The sequence below is a fragment of the Anas acuta genome, unplaced genomic scaffold (genome assembly GCF_963932015.1).
Source record: "Anas acuta unplaced genomic scaffold, bAnaAcu1.1 SCAFFOLD_418, whole genome shotgun sequence".
NCBI classification, from domain to species: Eukaryota; Metazoa; Chordata; class Aves; order Anseriformes; family Anatidae; genus Anas; species Anas acuta.
Window position 1 is genome coordinate 1 of NW_027076120.1, and position 15,437 is coordinate 15,437.

Sequence of the window (15,437 nt, forward strand, 5' to 3'; positions counted from 1 at the left end):
GGACGGGATGGGGATGGGTTGTGGATGGGTTCGGGATGGGAAGGAGGAGTGCCAGGATGGGTACGGCACGGGGACGGGATGGGGACAGGTTGGGGATGGCATGGGGATGGGAAGGAGGAGTGCCAGGACGGGGATGGTGCAGGGACAGGTAGGGGATGGGAAGGGGATGGCATGGGGACGGGTTGGGGATGGGGATGGGAAGGAGGAGTGCCAAGACTGGTACGGCACGGGGATGGCATGGGGACAGGATGGGGATGGGTAGGGGATGGAAGGAGGAATGCCAGGATGGGGATGGCACGGGGACGGCATGGGGACAGGATGGGGACAGGTTGGGGATGGGAAGGAGGAGTGCCAGGATGGGGATGGCACGGCATGGGGACAGGATGGGGACAGGTAGGGGATGGGAATGGGAAGGAGGAGTGCCGGGATGGGTACGGTACGGCGATGGCATGGGGACAGGATGGGGACGGGACGGGTAGGGGAATGGGTAGGAGGAGTGCCAGGACAGGTACGGCATGGCGATGGCACAGGGACGGGATGGGGATGGCATAGGGACACGATGGCACTGGGACAGGTAGGGGATGGGTAGGAGGAGTGCCAGGACAGGTACGGCACGGGGATGGCACGGGGACGGGATGGGGACAGGATGGGAAGGAGGAGCGCCAGGATGGGTACGGCATGGGGGACAGGACGGGGGACAGGTATGACATGGCACCAGGACGGGTATGGCAGAGCACAGGGATGGGACCAGGACGTGTATGGCACGGCACGGGGACGGGGACGGTGCAGCATGGCACGGGGACAGCACGGGGACAGGGATGGGACATTTGGGGACAGGACACGTGGCGAAGAGCTCCTGGTGCTCACCGTGCGTGCCGGAGGAAGGCAGCAGCGCGCGGCGAGCCCTCGGCACCGCTTCATCCTCACCAGTCCTTCCACCACGCGTCCCCAGTGGTGGCACCCACACCCCAAATCCCCCCAAATCCCCCCAAAAAGTCGCTCTCGGTGCCCCGCAGGGTGACGCAGTGCAAGTACAAGCGCATCGGCTGCCCGTGGCAGGGCCCCTTCCACGAGCTGACGGTGCACGAGGCCGAGTGCACGCACCCCGCCAAGACGGGCAACGAGCTGATGGACATCCTGGACGAGATGGACCAAACGCGCCAGAAGGAGATGCAGCTCTACAACAGCATCTTCAGCCTGCTCAGCTTCGAGAAGATCGGATACACAGGTACCGCACCGCGGGCCCTCGGAGACTTTTTTGGGGGGGGTTTTGCCTTTCTTTGGGGGTTTTTTGCCTTTCTTTGGGGGTTTTTTGCCTTTTTTGGGGGATTTTTGCCCTTTTTGGGGTGTTTTCGCCTTTTTTGTTTTTTTTTCGCCTTTTTGGTTTTTTTTTTCGCCCTTTTTGGGGGGGGGTTTCGCCCTTTTTGGGGGGTCTTTCGCCTTTTTTGGGGGGTGTTTTTCGCCTTTTTGGGGGGTTTTTCACCTTTTTTGTTGTATTTTTTATGCCTTTTTTGAGGGAGTTTCGTCTTTTATGTTTTTTTTTTTTTTTGCCTGTTTTGTTTTGTTTTGTTTTGCCTTTTTTGGGGAGGTTTTTTGCCTTTTTTTTTTGCCTGTTTTTTTTTTTTTTTTTTTACTTTTTTTTCTTTTTTGTTTGTTTTTCGCTTTTTTATGTTTTTGTTTTTCGCCCTTTTTGGGGGGGGGTTCGCCTTTTTTGGGGGGTTTTCGCCTCTTTTTTTGCCCTTTTTTGTTTTTTTTCGCCTTTTTTGTTTTTTTTTCGCCTTTTTTGGGGGTTTTTCGCCTTTTCTTTTTTTTTTTTTTTTTTTTTTTTGTCTTTTTTTGTTTTTGGAGCTGCATGTGCTGTTCCCAGGATGACCATGGCTCCAGGATAGCCCCCCAGGACCCCCCATAGCTCCAGGGTAGTCCCCGGGACCCCCATGACTTTCAGGTGCCCCCGAGGACCCGCATGACTTTAGGATGCCCCCCAGGACCACCGTGGCTCTGGGGTGCCCCTGAGAACCCCCATGACTTTGGGGGCTCCCCAAAGACCCCCATGGACTTTGGGGTGCCCCCAAAGACCACGATGACTTTGGGGTGCCCCCCTGAAGACCACTGTGATTTTGGGGTGCCCCAGAGGACCACCGTGACTTTGGGGTGCCCCCCCAGGACCCCCATGGCTCCAGGGTTCCCCCGAGGACCACCATGGCTCTGAGGTGCCCCTGAGAAGCCCCATGACTTTGGGGTGCCCCCCCAGGACCTCCATGACTTTGGGGCTCCCCGAAGACCACCATGGCTCCAGGGTAGCCCCCAAGGACCCCCATGACTTTGGGGGCTCCCCAAAGACCCCCATGACTTCGGGGTGCCCCTGATGACCCCCATATCTCCGGGGCGACCCCACCCCGGCCTTCCAGTACCACCACTAACCCCCCTCTCCCCCCCTTGTCCCCCCCTTTTCCCCCCCAGAGGTGCAGTTCCGCCCGTACCGCACGGACGACTTCATCACGCGGCTGTACTACGAGACGCCGCGCCTGACGGTGCTCAACCAGACCTGGGTGCTGAAGGCGCGCGTCAACGACTCGGAGCGCAACCCCAACCTCTCCTGCAAGCGCACCCTGTCCTTCCAGCTCATCCTCAAGAGCAAGGTCAACTCGCCGCTCGAGTGCTCCTTCCTCCTCCTCGAGGGGCCCTACGACGACGTCAAGATCAAGCCGGTCATCTACCACTTTGTCTTTACCAATGAGAACAATGAGACGGAGTACATGCCGCTCCCCATCGTGGACTCGGTGGAGTGCAACAAGCTGCTGGCGGCCAAGAACATCAACCTGCGCCTTTTTATATTCCAGATCCAGAAGTAGGCGAGGCCGCGGTGGCGACACCGCGATGCGGCGGCGGCGCGATGGCTCCGTGACGGCGCCGTCGTGGCGGTGTCATGGATGATGGCGGTGTCTTCGGGGCGCCGTCGCGGTGTCATCACGGCGCTGTTGTGAAGTTATCGTGGCGTCATCGTGGGTGATTTGCGGCGTCATCACAGCGCCGTTGTGAAGTTATCGTGGCGTCATTGGGGCGTTGTCGCGATGTCATCATGACGCTATTTTGGCATATTTGACATCGTGATGTCATCATGGTGTCATCATGGTGTTGTCATGGATGATGGCGGCATCATCAAGGTGGCATCACAACGCCGTCGCGGTGTCATCACGGCGCTGTTGTGAAGTTATCATGGTGTCATCGACGTCATTGGGGCGTTGTCACGATGTCATGACGCCATGGTGGCATATTGCAACGCTGTTGAGGTGCCATCGTGATGTCATCATGGCATCATCATGGTGTTGTCATGGATGATGGTGACGTCTTCACGGCGTCATCGCAGCGCCGTTGTGAAGTTATCATGGTGTCATCAGCGTCGTTGGGGCATGTCGCGATGTCATCATGACGCTATTTTGGCATATTTGACATCGTGATCTCATCATGGTGTCATCACGGTGTTATCATGGGTGATGGCGGCGTCTTCGTGGTGTCATCGCGGCACTGCCATGAAGTTATCATGGCGTCATCATGGATCATTGCGGTGTCATTGGGGCATCGTCGCGATGTCATCGTGACACCATTGTGACATATTTGACATCGCGATGTCATCATGGCGTCATCACGGTGTTGTCATGGATGATGGCGGCGTCATCGAGGTGGCATCACAACGCCGTCACGGTGTCATCACGGCAAAGTTGTGAAGTTATCGTGGCGTCATCGTGGATGATTTGCGGCGTCATCGCGGCGCCGTTGTGAAGTTATCGTGGCGTCATTGGGGCGTTGTCGCGATGTCATCATGACGCCATTGTGGCATATTGCGACGCCGTTGTGGCGCCATCATGATGTCATCACGGTGTTGTCATGGATGATGGCGGCGTCTTCGCGGTGCCGTTACGGCGTCATTGCAGCGCTGTTGTGAAGTTATCATGGCGTCATCGACGTCATTGGGGCGTTGTCACGATGTCATGACGCCATGGTGGCATATTGCGACGCCGTTGAGGTGCCATCATGATGTCATCATGGTGTTATCACGGTGTTGTCATGGATGATGGCGGTGTCATCGAGGCGTCATCACGGCGCCATTGTGAAGTTATCGTGGCGTCATCGGCGTCGTTGGGGCATGTCGCGATGTCATCATGACGCTATTTTGGCATATTTGACATCGTGATGTCATCATGGTGTTATCATGGTGTTGTCGTGGATGATGGCGGCGTCTTCGCGGCGTCATCGCGGCGCCGTTGTGAAGTTATCATGGTGTCATCATGGATGATTTGTGATGTCATCGGGGCGTTGTCGCGATGTCATCGTGACACCATGGTGGCATATTGCGACACCGTTGTGGTGCCATCATGATGTCATCATGGCGTCATCGTGGCGTTGTCATGGATGATGGTGACGTCTTTGTGGCGTCATCGCGGCGCCATTGTGAAGTTATCGTGGCGTCATCGGCGTCGTTGGGGCATGTCGCGATGTCATCATGACGCTATTTTGGCATATTTGACATCGTGATGTCATCATGGTGTCATCACGGCGTTGTCATGGATGATTTGGGACGTCATCGGGGCGTTGTCGCGATGTCATCGTGACACCATTGTGGCGTATTGCGACACCGTTGTGGCGCCATCGTGATGTCATCATGGTGTTGTCATGGGTGATGGCGGCGTCTTCGCGGCGTCATCGTGGTGCCGTTGTGAAGTTATCGTGACGTCATCATGGATGATTTATGATGTCATCAGGGCGTTGTCGCGATATCATCATGACACCATTGTGGCATATTCACGACGCCGTTGTGGCGTCATCATGGCACTGTCATGGCGTTGTCATGGATGATGGCGACGTCTTCGGGGCGTCATCGCGATGTCATCGTGACACCATCGCGGCGTTATCGCGACACCATTGTGGCGCCATCGTGATGTCATCATGGTGTCATCATGATGTCATTATGGATGATGGTGACGTCATCACCATGTCACGGTGATGCCATCACGACACCATCGTGACGTTATCGTGACATCATCACGGCGTCACCGCGGCGCCATCATGGCATGATCATGGCGTCACTGGGACACCGTCACGGTGCCACCGTGGCATCATCATGGATGATCGCGACATCATCGTGACATCATCGCGATGTCACCACGGCGCGGTCATGACGTGATCGTGACATCATCGTGACATTCCCGTGACATCACCGTGGCCGATCGCGACGTCATCGTGCCACCGTCGCGACATCATCGCGACACTATCACGACGTCATCGCAGCAGCGCCACCACGGACGATCGCGGCTCGACGTGACGTCATCGTGACGTCACCGGTGCCCCCGGTGCCTGCATGCCGCAGCAGCCACAGCCTTCGTCCTCCTCCTCCTCCTCCTCCTCCTCCTCCTGGCCGCGGTGCGGGCGGCGCTCTGTACAGCGGGGGCTCTGTCTGTTTTACTAGGAGAATAAACCACGGGGGGGCTTTTCCAAGGACTCGGGGTCCCAAAAATTCCTGGGAGGGGCACGAAATTTTTTTGGGGGGGTCCCAAAATTTTTTTGGGGGGGTCCCAAAATTTTTTGGGGGGTCCTAACATTTTTTTGGGGGGTCAGGGGTCCTCAAACCCTCAAAATTTGGGGTTGGGGAGGAGGTTGCCCTCAACACCGCGTCCAGCCTCGCCTTGATGCCCCCAGTTTGTCACCAGTTCATCCCAGTTTGTCACCAGTTTCACCCAGTTAGTCACCAGTTCATCCCAGTTTGTCACCGGTCTCCCCCCATAACGTCAGAGGGCCCCCATGACATCAGAGTCATCGTTGTCCCCCCCCTCGGTGACATCATCTGGCACAGGGGACTGGGAGGACTGGGAGGCACTGGTTAGATGTGGGGACTGGTGGGGAGCACTGGGGACACTGGGAGTACTGGGGGCCATGGGATATGGTACTGGGAGTGCTCGGAGCGGTGACTGGGGGGCACTGGGAGCACTGGGACCGTGGCCTGTAGTACTGGGAGCGCTGGGGGTGGCGACTGGGGGGCACTGGGAGCACTGGGGGCAGGCACAGGTGATACTGGGAGTGCTTGGGAGAGTCACAGGGAGCACTGGGGATGGAGACTGGGAGTACTGGGAGCACTGGGACAGTGACTGGAGGACACTGGGAGCACTGGGGGCAGGCACTGGTGGCACTGGGAGTGCTCAGGGTGGTGACTGGGGGATACTGGGAGCACTGGGCCAGTGATTGGGGGATACTGGGGGCAGGCACTGGTGCCACTGGGAGCGCTGGGGGTGGTAACTGGGGGGCACTGGGAGCACCGGGGACAGACACTGGGAGTGCTGGGGGTGGTGACTGGGGGTACTGGGAGCACTGGTGCCACTTTAACTGGTGGCACTGGTGTAACTGGGAGCACTGGTGCCCCTGTAACTGGTGTAACTGGTGCCCCTGAAACTGGTGTAACTGGGAGCACTGGTGTCATTGTCACTGGTGTTACTGGTGCCGCTGGTGCCCTGTTACTGGTGTTACTGGTGGTACTGGTCCACCAGCCCCCTTCCCAGGATGCACCGCGCGGGGGGCGGGGCCTACTTCCCCTTCCCATCACCCCCCGGGGCGGTGCCGCGGTGCCCGCCGGGAGTTGTAGTCCGGGGGGGCGTGGCCGCGCGCGGCAGCCAATGGGAGCGGCCGGAGCGCGGCGCCCCCCGCGCTGATTGGCTGGCGGGGGGCGGGGGGCGGGCACAGCGCGCGGCGGGCGCGGGAGCGGCCGGGAATGAGCGGGGAGCGCGCGCTGCGGCGTGAGCGGGGACTGGGGGCACTGGGGGGGACTGGGAGGGACTGGGAGCACTGGGGGGGTACTGGGAGCACTGGGGAGGACTGGGGGGTGTGGGGGTGGCGGGGGCACTACGTGTAATGGGGGGACTGGGGGGTACTGGGAGCACTGTGGGGGTACTGGGAGGGACTGGGGGCACTGGGATGTACTGGGAGAGGCTGGGGGGGCACTGGGAGGGACTGGGGGGGACTGGGAACACTGGGGGGTGTGGGGGTGGTGGGGGCGGTGGGGGTAATGGGGAGACTGGGGGGGTACTGGGAGCACTGGGGGGACTGGGGGGTCTGGGGGTGGTGGGGGCACTGCGGGTAATGGGGGGACTGGGAGCACTGGGGGGGGTGGGAGGTAATGGGGGGGTACTGGGAGCGTACTGGGAGCACTGGGGGGGCACTGGGAGCACTGGGGGGTGTGGGGGTGGTGGGGGCACTGCGGGTAATGGGGGTACTGGGAGCACTGGGGGAGGAATGGGGGGTAATGGGGAGTACTGGGGGGGCACTGGGAGGGACTGGGAGCGACTGGGAGCACTGGGGGGTGTGGGGGTAGCGGGGGCATTGGGAGTAATGGGGGGACTGGGGGGTACTGGGAGCACTGGGAGGTACTGGGAGCGTACTGGGAGCACTGGAGGGGGACTGGGAGGGACTGGGGGGTGTGGGGGTGGTGGGGGCACTGGGGGTAATGGGGGGACTGGGGGGTACTGGGAGCACTGGGGGGGGATGGGGGGTAATGGGGGGGATATGGGAGCACTGGGAGGTACTGGGAGCGTACTGGGAGCACTGGAGGGGACTGGGGGGTGTGGGGGTGGTGGGGGCACTGCGGGTAATGGGGATACTGGGGGGTACTGGGGGTACTGGGAGGGACTGGGAGCACTGGGATGTACTGGGGGGGACTGGGGGGGACTGGGAGGGGACTGGGAGCACTGGGGGGGACTGGGGGGTCTGGGGGTGGTGGGGGCACTGCGGGTAATGGAGGGACTGGGAGGTACTGGGAGCACTGGGGGGGTACTGGGAGGGACTGGGGAGGTACTGGGGGGGTACTGGAGGGACTGGGGGGGACTGGGAGCACTGGGGGGGTACTGGGGGGTGTGGGGGTGGTGGGGGCACTGCGGGTAATGGGGGGACTGGGAGGTACTGGGAGCACTGGGGTGGTACTGGGAGGGACTGGGAGCACTGGGAGGGACTGGGAGGGACTGGGAGGGTACTGGGAGCACTGGAGGGGACTGGGGGGTGTGGGGGTGGTGGGGGCACTGCGGGTAATGGGGGGACTGGGAGGTACTGGGAGCACTGGGGGGGGATGGGGGGTAATGGGGGGGTACTGGGAGGTACTGGGGGGGCACTGGGAGGGACTGGGGGTAATGGGGATGTTGGGGTTACTGGGGGAACTGGGAACACTGGGAGGAATGAGGGGTAATGGGGGTTGTACTGGGAGCATACTGGGAGGGATTAGGGGGTACTGGGGATACTGGGAGTGCTGGCTTGGGGGTTACTGGGAGCTCTGGGGCTACTGGGAGGTGCTGGGGATACTGGGAGCACTGGGGGGTCATGAGGGCGCTTGGGGGCACTGGAGGAACTGGGGTGCACTGGGGATACTGGGAGCAATGGGACCACTGGTTATACTGGGAACACTGGCTCGGGGACTACTGGGAGCGTTGGCTTGGGGGTTACTGGGAGTACTGGGAATACTAGGAAGTGCTGCTGGGAATACTGGGAGCACTGGGAGGTCATGAGGGCGCTTGGGGACACTGGAGGAACTGGGGTGCACTGGGGATACTGGGAGCGATGGAAGCACTGGGTATACTGGGAACACTGGCTTGGGGGTCACTGGGAGTGCTGGGGATACTGGGAGATGCTGGGGCTGTACTGGGAGCACTGGGAGCACTGGGGGGCAACGAGGGCACTTGGGGACACTGGGGATACTGTGAGCGATGGGAGCACTGGGTATACTGGGAATACTGGCGCTATACTGGGAGCACTGGGAGTACTGGGGGGCAACGAGGGCGCTTAGGGACACTGGGGATACTGTGAGCGATGGGAGCGCTGGGTATACTGGGTATACTGGGAATACTGGCTTGGGGCTCACTGGGAGCGCTGGGGCTACTGGGATGTGCTGGGGCTATACTGGGAGCACTGGGAGTACTGGGGGGTAACGAGGACACTGTGGGGGCACTGGAGGAACCGGGGCACACCGGGGATACTGGGAGCAATGGGAGCACTGGTTATACTGGGAACACTGGCTTGGGGGTCACTGGGAGCGCTGGCTTGGGGGTTACTGGGAGCGCTGGGGCTATACTGGGAGCACTGGGGGGTAATGGGGGCACTGGAGGAACTGGGGCACACTGGGGATACTGCGAACAACGGGAGCACTGGGTATACTGGGAACACTGGGAGCGTTGGCTTGGGGCTCACTGGGAGCGCTGGCTTGGGGGTTACTGGGAGTACTGGGAGGTGCTGCTGGGGATACTGGGAGCACTGGGGGGTAATGAGGGCACCTGGGGGCACTGGGGATACTGTGAGCAATGAGAGCAGTGGAGCACTGGGTATACTGGGAGCGTTGGCTTGGGGCTCACTGGGAGCACTGGCTTGGGAGCTACTGGGAGGCACTGGGGCTGTACTGGGAGCACTGGGAATACTGGGGGGTAACGAGGGTGCTGGGGGGCACTGGAGGAACCGGAGTGCACCGGGGATACTGGGAACACTGGGACCACTGGTTATACTGGGAACACTGGTTTGGGGATTACTGGGAGTGTTGGCTTGGGGGTTACTGGGAGCACTGGGGATACTGGGAGGTGCTGGTGCTATACTGGGAGCACTGGGGGGTAATGGGGGCACTGGAGGAACTGGGGCACACTGGGGATACTGCGAACAACGGGAGCACTGGGTATACTGGGAACACTGGGAGCGTTGGCTTGGGGCTCACTGGGAGCGCTGGCTTGGGGTTACTGGGAGTACTGGGGCTACTGGGAGGCGCTGGGGCTATACTGGGAGCACTGGGAGCACTGGGGGGGCACTGGAGGTGGGGGCGCACCAGCAACACCACAACCAACGGGACCACTGGTTATACTGGTTATACTGGTCATACTGGGCCCACCACAACCACCACGAGCACCACCTACGGGCTTACTGGGCCTGCCGGACTGGGAGCACTGGGAGCACTGGTCCCAGTACCCCCCCCCCTCCCCAAAAAACCCCCCCCAAAAATCCCCCCTCCCCAAAATTCAGAGCTGCAGAAGGCGAAGGCGAAGCTGCAGCGCGGCGGCGCCGGGGGGGGCGCGGAGGAGGCGGCGCTGTGCAACCAGCTCGGGGAGCTCCTGGCCAGCCATGGTAGGACTGGGGGGGGCCCAAAATTTTGGGAGGGGTCCCAAAAAATTTGGGGGGGTCCCAAAAAATCCTGGGGGGGGGGGTCCCAAAATCCCCGGTGACGTTGGCGCCGTGCAAGCAGCTCGGGGAGCTCCTGGCCAGCCACGGTAGGACCTGGGGGGGTCCCAAAATTTCGGGGGGGGTCCCAAAAAATTTGGGGGGGTCCCAAAAAACATGGGGGGGTCCCAAAATTTGGGGGGGGTCCCAAAAAATCCTGGGGGGGGGTCCCAAAATCCCCGGTGACGTTGGCGCCGTGCAAGCAGCTCGGGGAGCTCCTGGGCAGCCATGGTAGGACCTGGGGGGGGGTCCCAAAATTTTGGGGGGGGTCCCAAAAAATTTGGGGGGTCCCAAAATTCTGGGGGGAGTCCCAAAATTCCGGGGGGGTCCCAAAAAACCCAGGGGGGGGTCCCAAAATCCCTGGTGACGTTGGCGGTGCCGTGCGCGGCCGTGCAACCAGCTCGGGGAGCTCCTGGCCAGCCATGGTAGGACCTGGGGGGTCCCAAAATTCCGGGAGGGGTCCCAAAATTCCCGGGGGGGTCCCAAAATTCTGGGGGGGTCCCAAAAAACCCAGGGGGTCCCAAAAAATCCTGGGGGGGGGTCCCCAAAATCCCCGGTGACGTTGGCGGTGCCGTGCAAGCAGCTCGGGGAGCTCCTGGCCAGCCATAGTAGGACCTGGGGGGGGGCCCAAAATTTTGGGGGGGGGTCCCAAAAAATTTGGGGGGGTCCCAAAAAATCCTGGGGGGGGGTCCCAAAATCCCCGGTGACGTTGGCACCGTGCAAGCAGCTCGGGGAGCTCCTGGCCAGCCATGGTAGGACCTGGGGGGGTCCCAAAAAATTTGGGGGGGTCCCAAAATTCCAGGGGGGGTCCAAAAATTTGGGGGGGGTCCCAAAAAATCCTGGGGGGGGGGGTCCCAAAATCCCCGGTGACGTTGGCGCCGTGCAAGCAGCTCGGGGAGCTCCTGGCCAGCCATGGTAGGACTGGGGGGGTCCCAAAATTTTGGGGGGGGTCCCAAAAAATTTGGGGGGGTCCAAAAAATCTGGGGGGGTCCAAAAATTCTTGGGGGGGGTCCCAAAATTTGGGGGGGGTCCCAAAATCCCTGGTGACGTTGGCGGTGCCGCGGCGCCGTGCAACCAGCTCGGGGAGCTCCTGGGCAGCCACGGTAGGACCTGGGGGGGTCCCAAAATTTTGGGGGGGGGTCCCAAAATTTCGGGGGGGGGGTCCCAAAAAATCCTGGGGGGGGGGTCCCAAAATCCCCGGTGACGTTGGCGGTGCCGCGGCGCCGTGCAAGCAGCTCGGGGAGCTCCTGGCCAGCCATGGTAGGACCCGGGGGGGGTCCCAAAATTTTGGGGGGGGGTCCCAAAATCCTGGGGAGGTCCCAAAATCCTGGGGGGGTCCCAAAAAACATGGGGGGATCCTAAAATTCCGGAGGGGGTCCCAAAATCCCCGGTGACGTTGGCGGTGCCGCGGCGCCGTGCAAGCAGCTCGGGGAGCTCCTGGCCAGCCATGGTGAGATCCTGGGGGGGTCCCAAAAAACCCGGGGGGGTCCCAAAATTCCGGGGGGGGTCCCAAAATTTTGGAGGGGTCCCAAAAAATTTGGGGGGGTCCCAAAAAATCCTGGGGGGGGGGGGTCCCAAAATTCCCGGTGACGTTGGCGGTGCCGCGGCACCGTGCAACCAGCTCGGGGAGCTCCTGGCCAGCCATGGTAGGACTGGGGGGGTCCCAAAATTCTGGGGGGGTCCCAAAAAACCCGGGGGGTCCCAAAAAATCTGGGGGGGTCCCAAAATTCCGGGGGGGTCCCAAAAAACCCAGGGGGGGGGTCCCAAAATCCCCGGTGACGTTGGCGGTGCCCGCGGCGCCGCTCGGGGAGCTCCTGGCCAGCCACGGTAGGACCTGGGGGGGGGTCCCAAAATTCGGGGGGGGGTCCCAAAATTCCGGGGAGGGTCCCAAAATTCCCGAGGGGGTCCCAAAAAACCTGGGGGGGTCCCAAAATCCTGGGGGGGATCCCAAAATCCCCGGTGACGTTGGTGGTGCCGCGGTGCCGTGCAACCAGCTCGGAGAGCTCCTGGCCAGCCATGGTAGGACCTGGGGGGGTCCCAAAATTTTGGGGGGGGTCCCAAAATTTTGGGGGGGTCCCAAAATTTGGGGGGGTCCCAAAATTCCCGGGGGGGGGGTCCCAAAATCCGGGGGGGGTCCCAAAAAATCCGGAGGGGAGTCCCAAAATCCCTGGTGACGTTGGCGGTGCCGCTCGTGGAGCTCCTGGCCAGCCACGGTAGGACATGGGGGGGGGGTCCCAAAATTCCGGGAGGGGTCCCAAAATTCTGGGGGGGGTCCAAAATTTTGGGGGGGTCTCTCTGTGCCGCAGGGCGCTACGAGGAGGCTCTGGAGGAGCACCGGCACGAGCTGCGGCTGCTGGAGGCGGCGGGCGACCGGCTGGGCTGCGCCGTGGCGCACCGCAAGGTCGGCGAGCGCCTGGCCGAGCTGGGCCGCTACGGAGGCCCTGGAGGTGGGTGTCGTGTCCCACCCCCCAAAAAAAAAATTAAAATTTTGGGGGGTTTTTAATTTTAAAGGGGTTTTGGGGGTTTTTTGGCAGCACCAACGGCGGCACCTGGAGCTGGCGCGCGCCCTGGGGGACGCGGCGGAGCAGCAGCGCGCCTGGGCCACCATCGGGCGCACCCACATGTTCGTGGCCGACAGCCTGGGGGGGGGCCGGGGGGGGCCCCCCAAAAAAAAAGGGGGATGAGGAGGAGGATGAGGAAGAGGAGGAGGAGGTGAAGAGGAAGGTGAAGGCGGCGCTGCGCGAGGCCGAAGGCGCCTTCCGCACCAGTTTGGCCATCGTGGAGGAGAAGCTGGAGGGTGAGAGGGGTTTAGGGGGTTTTTGGGGGTTTTTGGGGGGGTGGGGGGGGGCTGAGTTGGAGTAGGGGGGTGTGGGGGGGTCCTGGGGGGAGTGGGGGGGTCCTGGTGGTGCTGGGGGACCCCAATTCTCCTTGGTGCCATGGGACCATGGCCGTGTTTTGGGGTCCTGTGCCGGAGCCTTGGTGTTGGGGCTGGGGGTTGGGGGCTCCTCCTGGGGGTCCCCAAACCCATTTGGCACCAGTTTGGGGTCCTGGTGGTGATGGGGGGGTCCTGGTGGTGGTTTTGGGGTCCTGGTGGTGCTGGGGGACCCCAATCCTTTCTGGTGCCATGGCACCAGCACCGTGTCTTGGGGTGCCACCCCAGAGCCCTGGTGTTGGCACCGGGGGTCCCCAAACCCACTTGGGCGCAACTGGGGGGGTTCTTGGTGTCCCTTGGTGACCCCAACCCCCCTTTTTCCCCTTGACCCCGTCTCCCCCAGGCTCGGTGCCTCGCCGGGAGCTGGCTGCCATGCGCTCTCGCCTCTACCTCAACCTGGGCTGGGGGTTCCCCAGGGGGTCCCCAAACCCATTTGGCACCGGTTGGGGTCCTGGTGGTGATGGGGGGGTCCTGGTGGTGGTTTTGGGGTCCTGGTGGTGCTGGGGGACCCCAATCCTTTGTGGCACCATGGGTCCATGGCCATGCACCCAGTAGGATCGGTGCCGCACCAAAGCCCTGGTGTTGGCACTGGGGATCCCCCAGGGGGTCCCCAAACCCATTTGGCACTGGTTGGGGTCCTGGTGGTGCGGGGGGGGTACTGGTGGTGGTTTTGGGGTCCTGGTGGTGGTTTTGGGGTCCTGGTGGGGGGGACCCCAATCCTCCACGCCCTGCACCCAGCAGGATCGGTGCCATGCCAGAGCTGAGGGCTCCTCATGGGGGGTCCCCAAACCCATTTGGGCACTGTTTTGGGTTCTTGGTGTCCCTTGGTGACCCCAACCCCAATTTTTTCCCCTTGACCCCATAACCCCCCAGGCTCGGTGCCGCGCCGGGAGCTGGCTGCCATGCGCTCTCGCCTCTACCTCAACCTGGGGCTGGTGTACGACAGCCTGGGGGCGGGGGGGCGGCGGGGGCGCTACCTGCAGCGCAGCATCTTCCTGGCCGAGCGCGAGCGCCTGGACGAGGACCTGCAGCGCGCCCTCTTCAACCTGGGGGCATCCACCAGCGCCACGGCCGCCACCCCCCCCGCCCTGCGCTGCCTCCAGCGCGCCCGCGAATGCGCCCGGCGCCTGCGGGACCCCCAGCTGGAGAGCGAGTGCTGCAGCAGCGCCGCGCAGGTGGGTAAAGGGGGGGGGGGAATTGGGGTTAAATTAATAAAAAAATGGGTTAAAGAAAAAAAAAGGGGTTAAAAAAAATGGGGTTAAAAAAATAGGGTTAAAGAAAAAAAATTGATTAAATAAAAATAGGGTTAATTAAAGAAAAATAGGGTTAAAAGCGAGTGCTGCAGCAGCGCCGGGCAGGTGGGTCTGGGGGGGGAGAATGGGGTGGGTTAAAAAAATGGGGTTAAGTTAAAAAAAATAGGGTTAAATTAAAAAAATTGGGTTAAAGAAAAAAAATGGGATTAAATTAAAAAAAATGGGGTTAAAAAAAAATGGGGTTAAAGAAAAAAAATTGGGTTAAAAAAATAGGGTGAAATGGAAAAAATAGGGCTAAATAATAAAAAAACAGGATTAAGTAAAAATAGGGTTAAAGAAAAAAAATAGGGTTAAAAAAATAGGGTTAAAAAAATGGGGTTAAAGAAATAGGGTTAAATGGAAAAAATAGGGTTAAAAAAATAGGGTTAAAGAAAAAATAGGGTTAAAGAAATAGGGTTAAATGGAAAAAATAGGGTTAAAAAAATAGGGTTAAAGAAAAAATAGGGTTAAAGAAATAGGGTTAAATGGAAAAAATAGGGTTAAAAAAAATTGGGTTAAAAAATAGGGTTAAATGAAAAAAATAGGGTTAAATAAAAAAATCGGGTTAAAAAAATAGGGTTAAAGAAAAATAGGGTTAAAGAAAAAAATAGGGTTAAAGAAATAGGGTTAGATAGAAAAAATAGGGTTAAATAAAAAAAATAGGGTTGAATGGAAATAGGGTTAAATGAAAAAAGTAGGGTTAAAGGAAAATAGGGTTAAATGAAAGAAAATAGGGTTAGATAAAAATAGGGTTAAAGGAAAATGAGGTTAAATGAAAAAAACAGGGTTAAAGGAAAATAGGGTTAAATAAATCATAATGGGGTTAATTGAAAATAGGGTTAAGTGAAAATAGGGTTAAGTAAATAAAAATAGGGTTATTAAATGAAAATGGGGTTAAATAGGGATAAATGAAAATAGGAATAAATGAAAATAGGGTTAAAGGAAAATAGGGTTAAATAAAAAATTAGGGTTAAATAAAAAAAATTAGG

At 59.5% G+C, this 15,437-nt stretch overlaps 2 protein-coding genes across 2 annotated transcripts; both read left to right on the forward strand.

Annotated features, from left to right (window-relative positions):
• The first annotated feature begins 7 nt into the window (after window positions 1-7).
• On the forward strand, window positions 8-4,525 carry ZFTRAF1 (zinc finger TRAF-type containing 1). The gene is made up of 4 exons (XM_068668469.1): window positions 8-60; window positions 1,017-1,228; window positions 2,461-3,909; window positions 4,090-4,525. The coding sequence occupies exons 1-3, from the start codon at window positions 8-10 to the stop codon at window positions 2,850-2,852; spliced, it is 657 nt and encodes a 218-aa protein (XP_068524570.1). The 3' UTR covers window positions 2,853-3,909; window positions 4,090-4,525.
• Window positions 4,526-6,294: 1,769 nt separating this feature from the next.
• Window positions 6,295-12,887, forward strand: TONSL (tonsoku like, DNA repair protein). The gene is made up of 3 exons (XM_068668471.1): window positions 6,295-6,782; window positions 10,030-10,131; window positions 12,531-12,887. The coding sequence occupies exons 1-3, from the start codon at window positions 6,758-6,760 to the stop codon at window positions 12,725-12,727; spliced, it is 324 nt and encodes a 107-aa protein (XP_068524572.1). The 5' UTR covers window positions 6,295-6,757; the 3' UTR covers window positions 12,728-12,887.
• The last annotated feature ends 2,550 nt before the right edge of the window (window positions 12,888-15,437 follow it).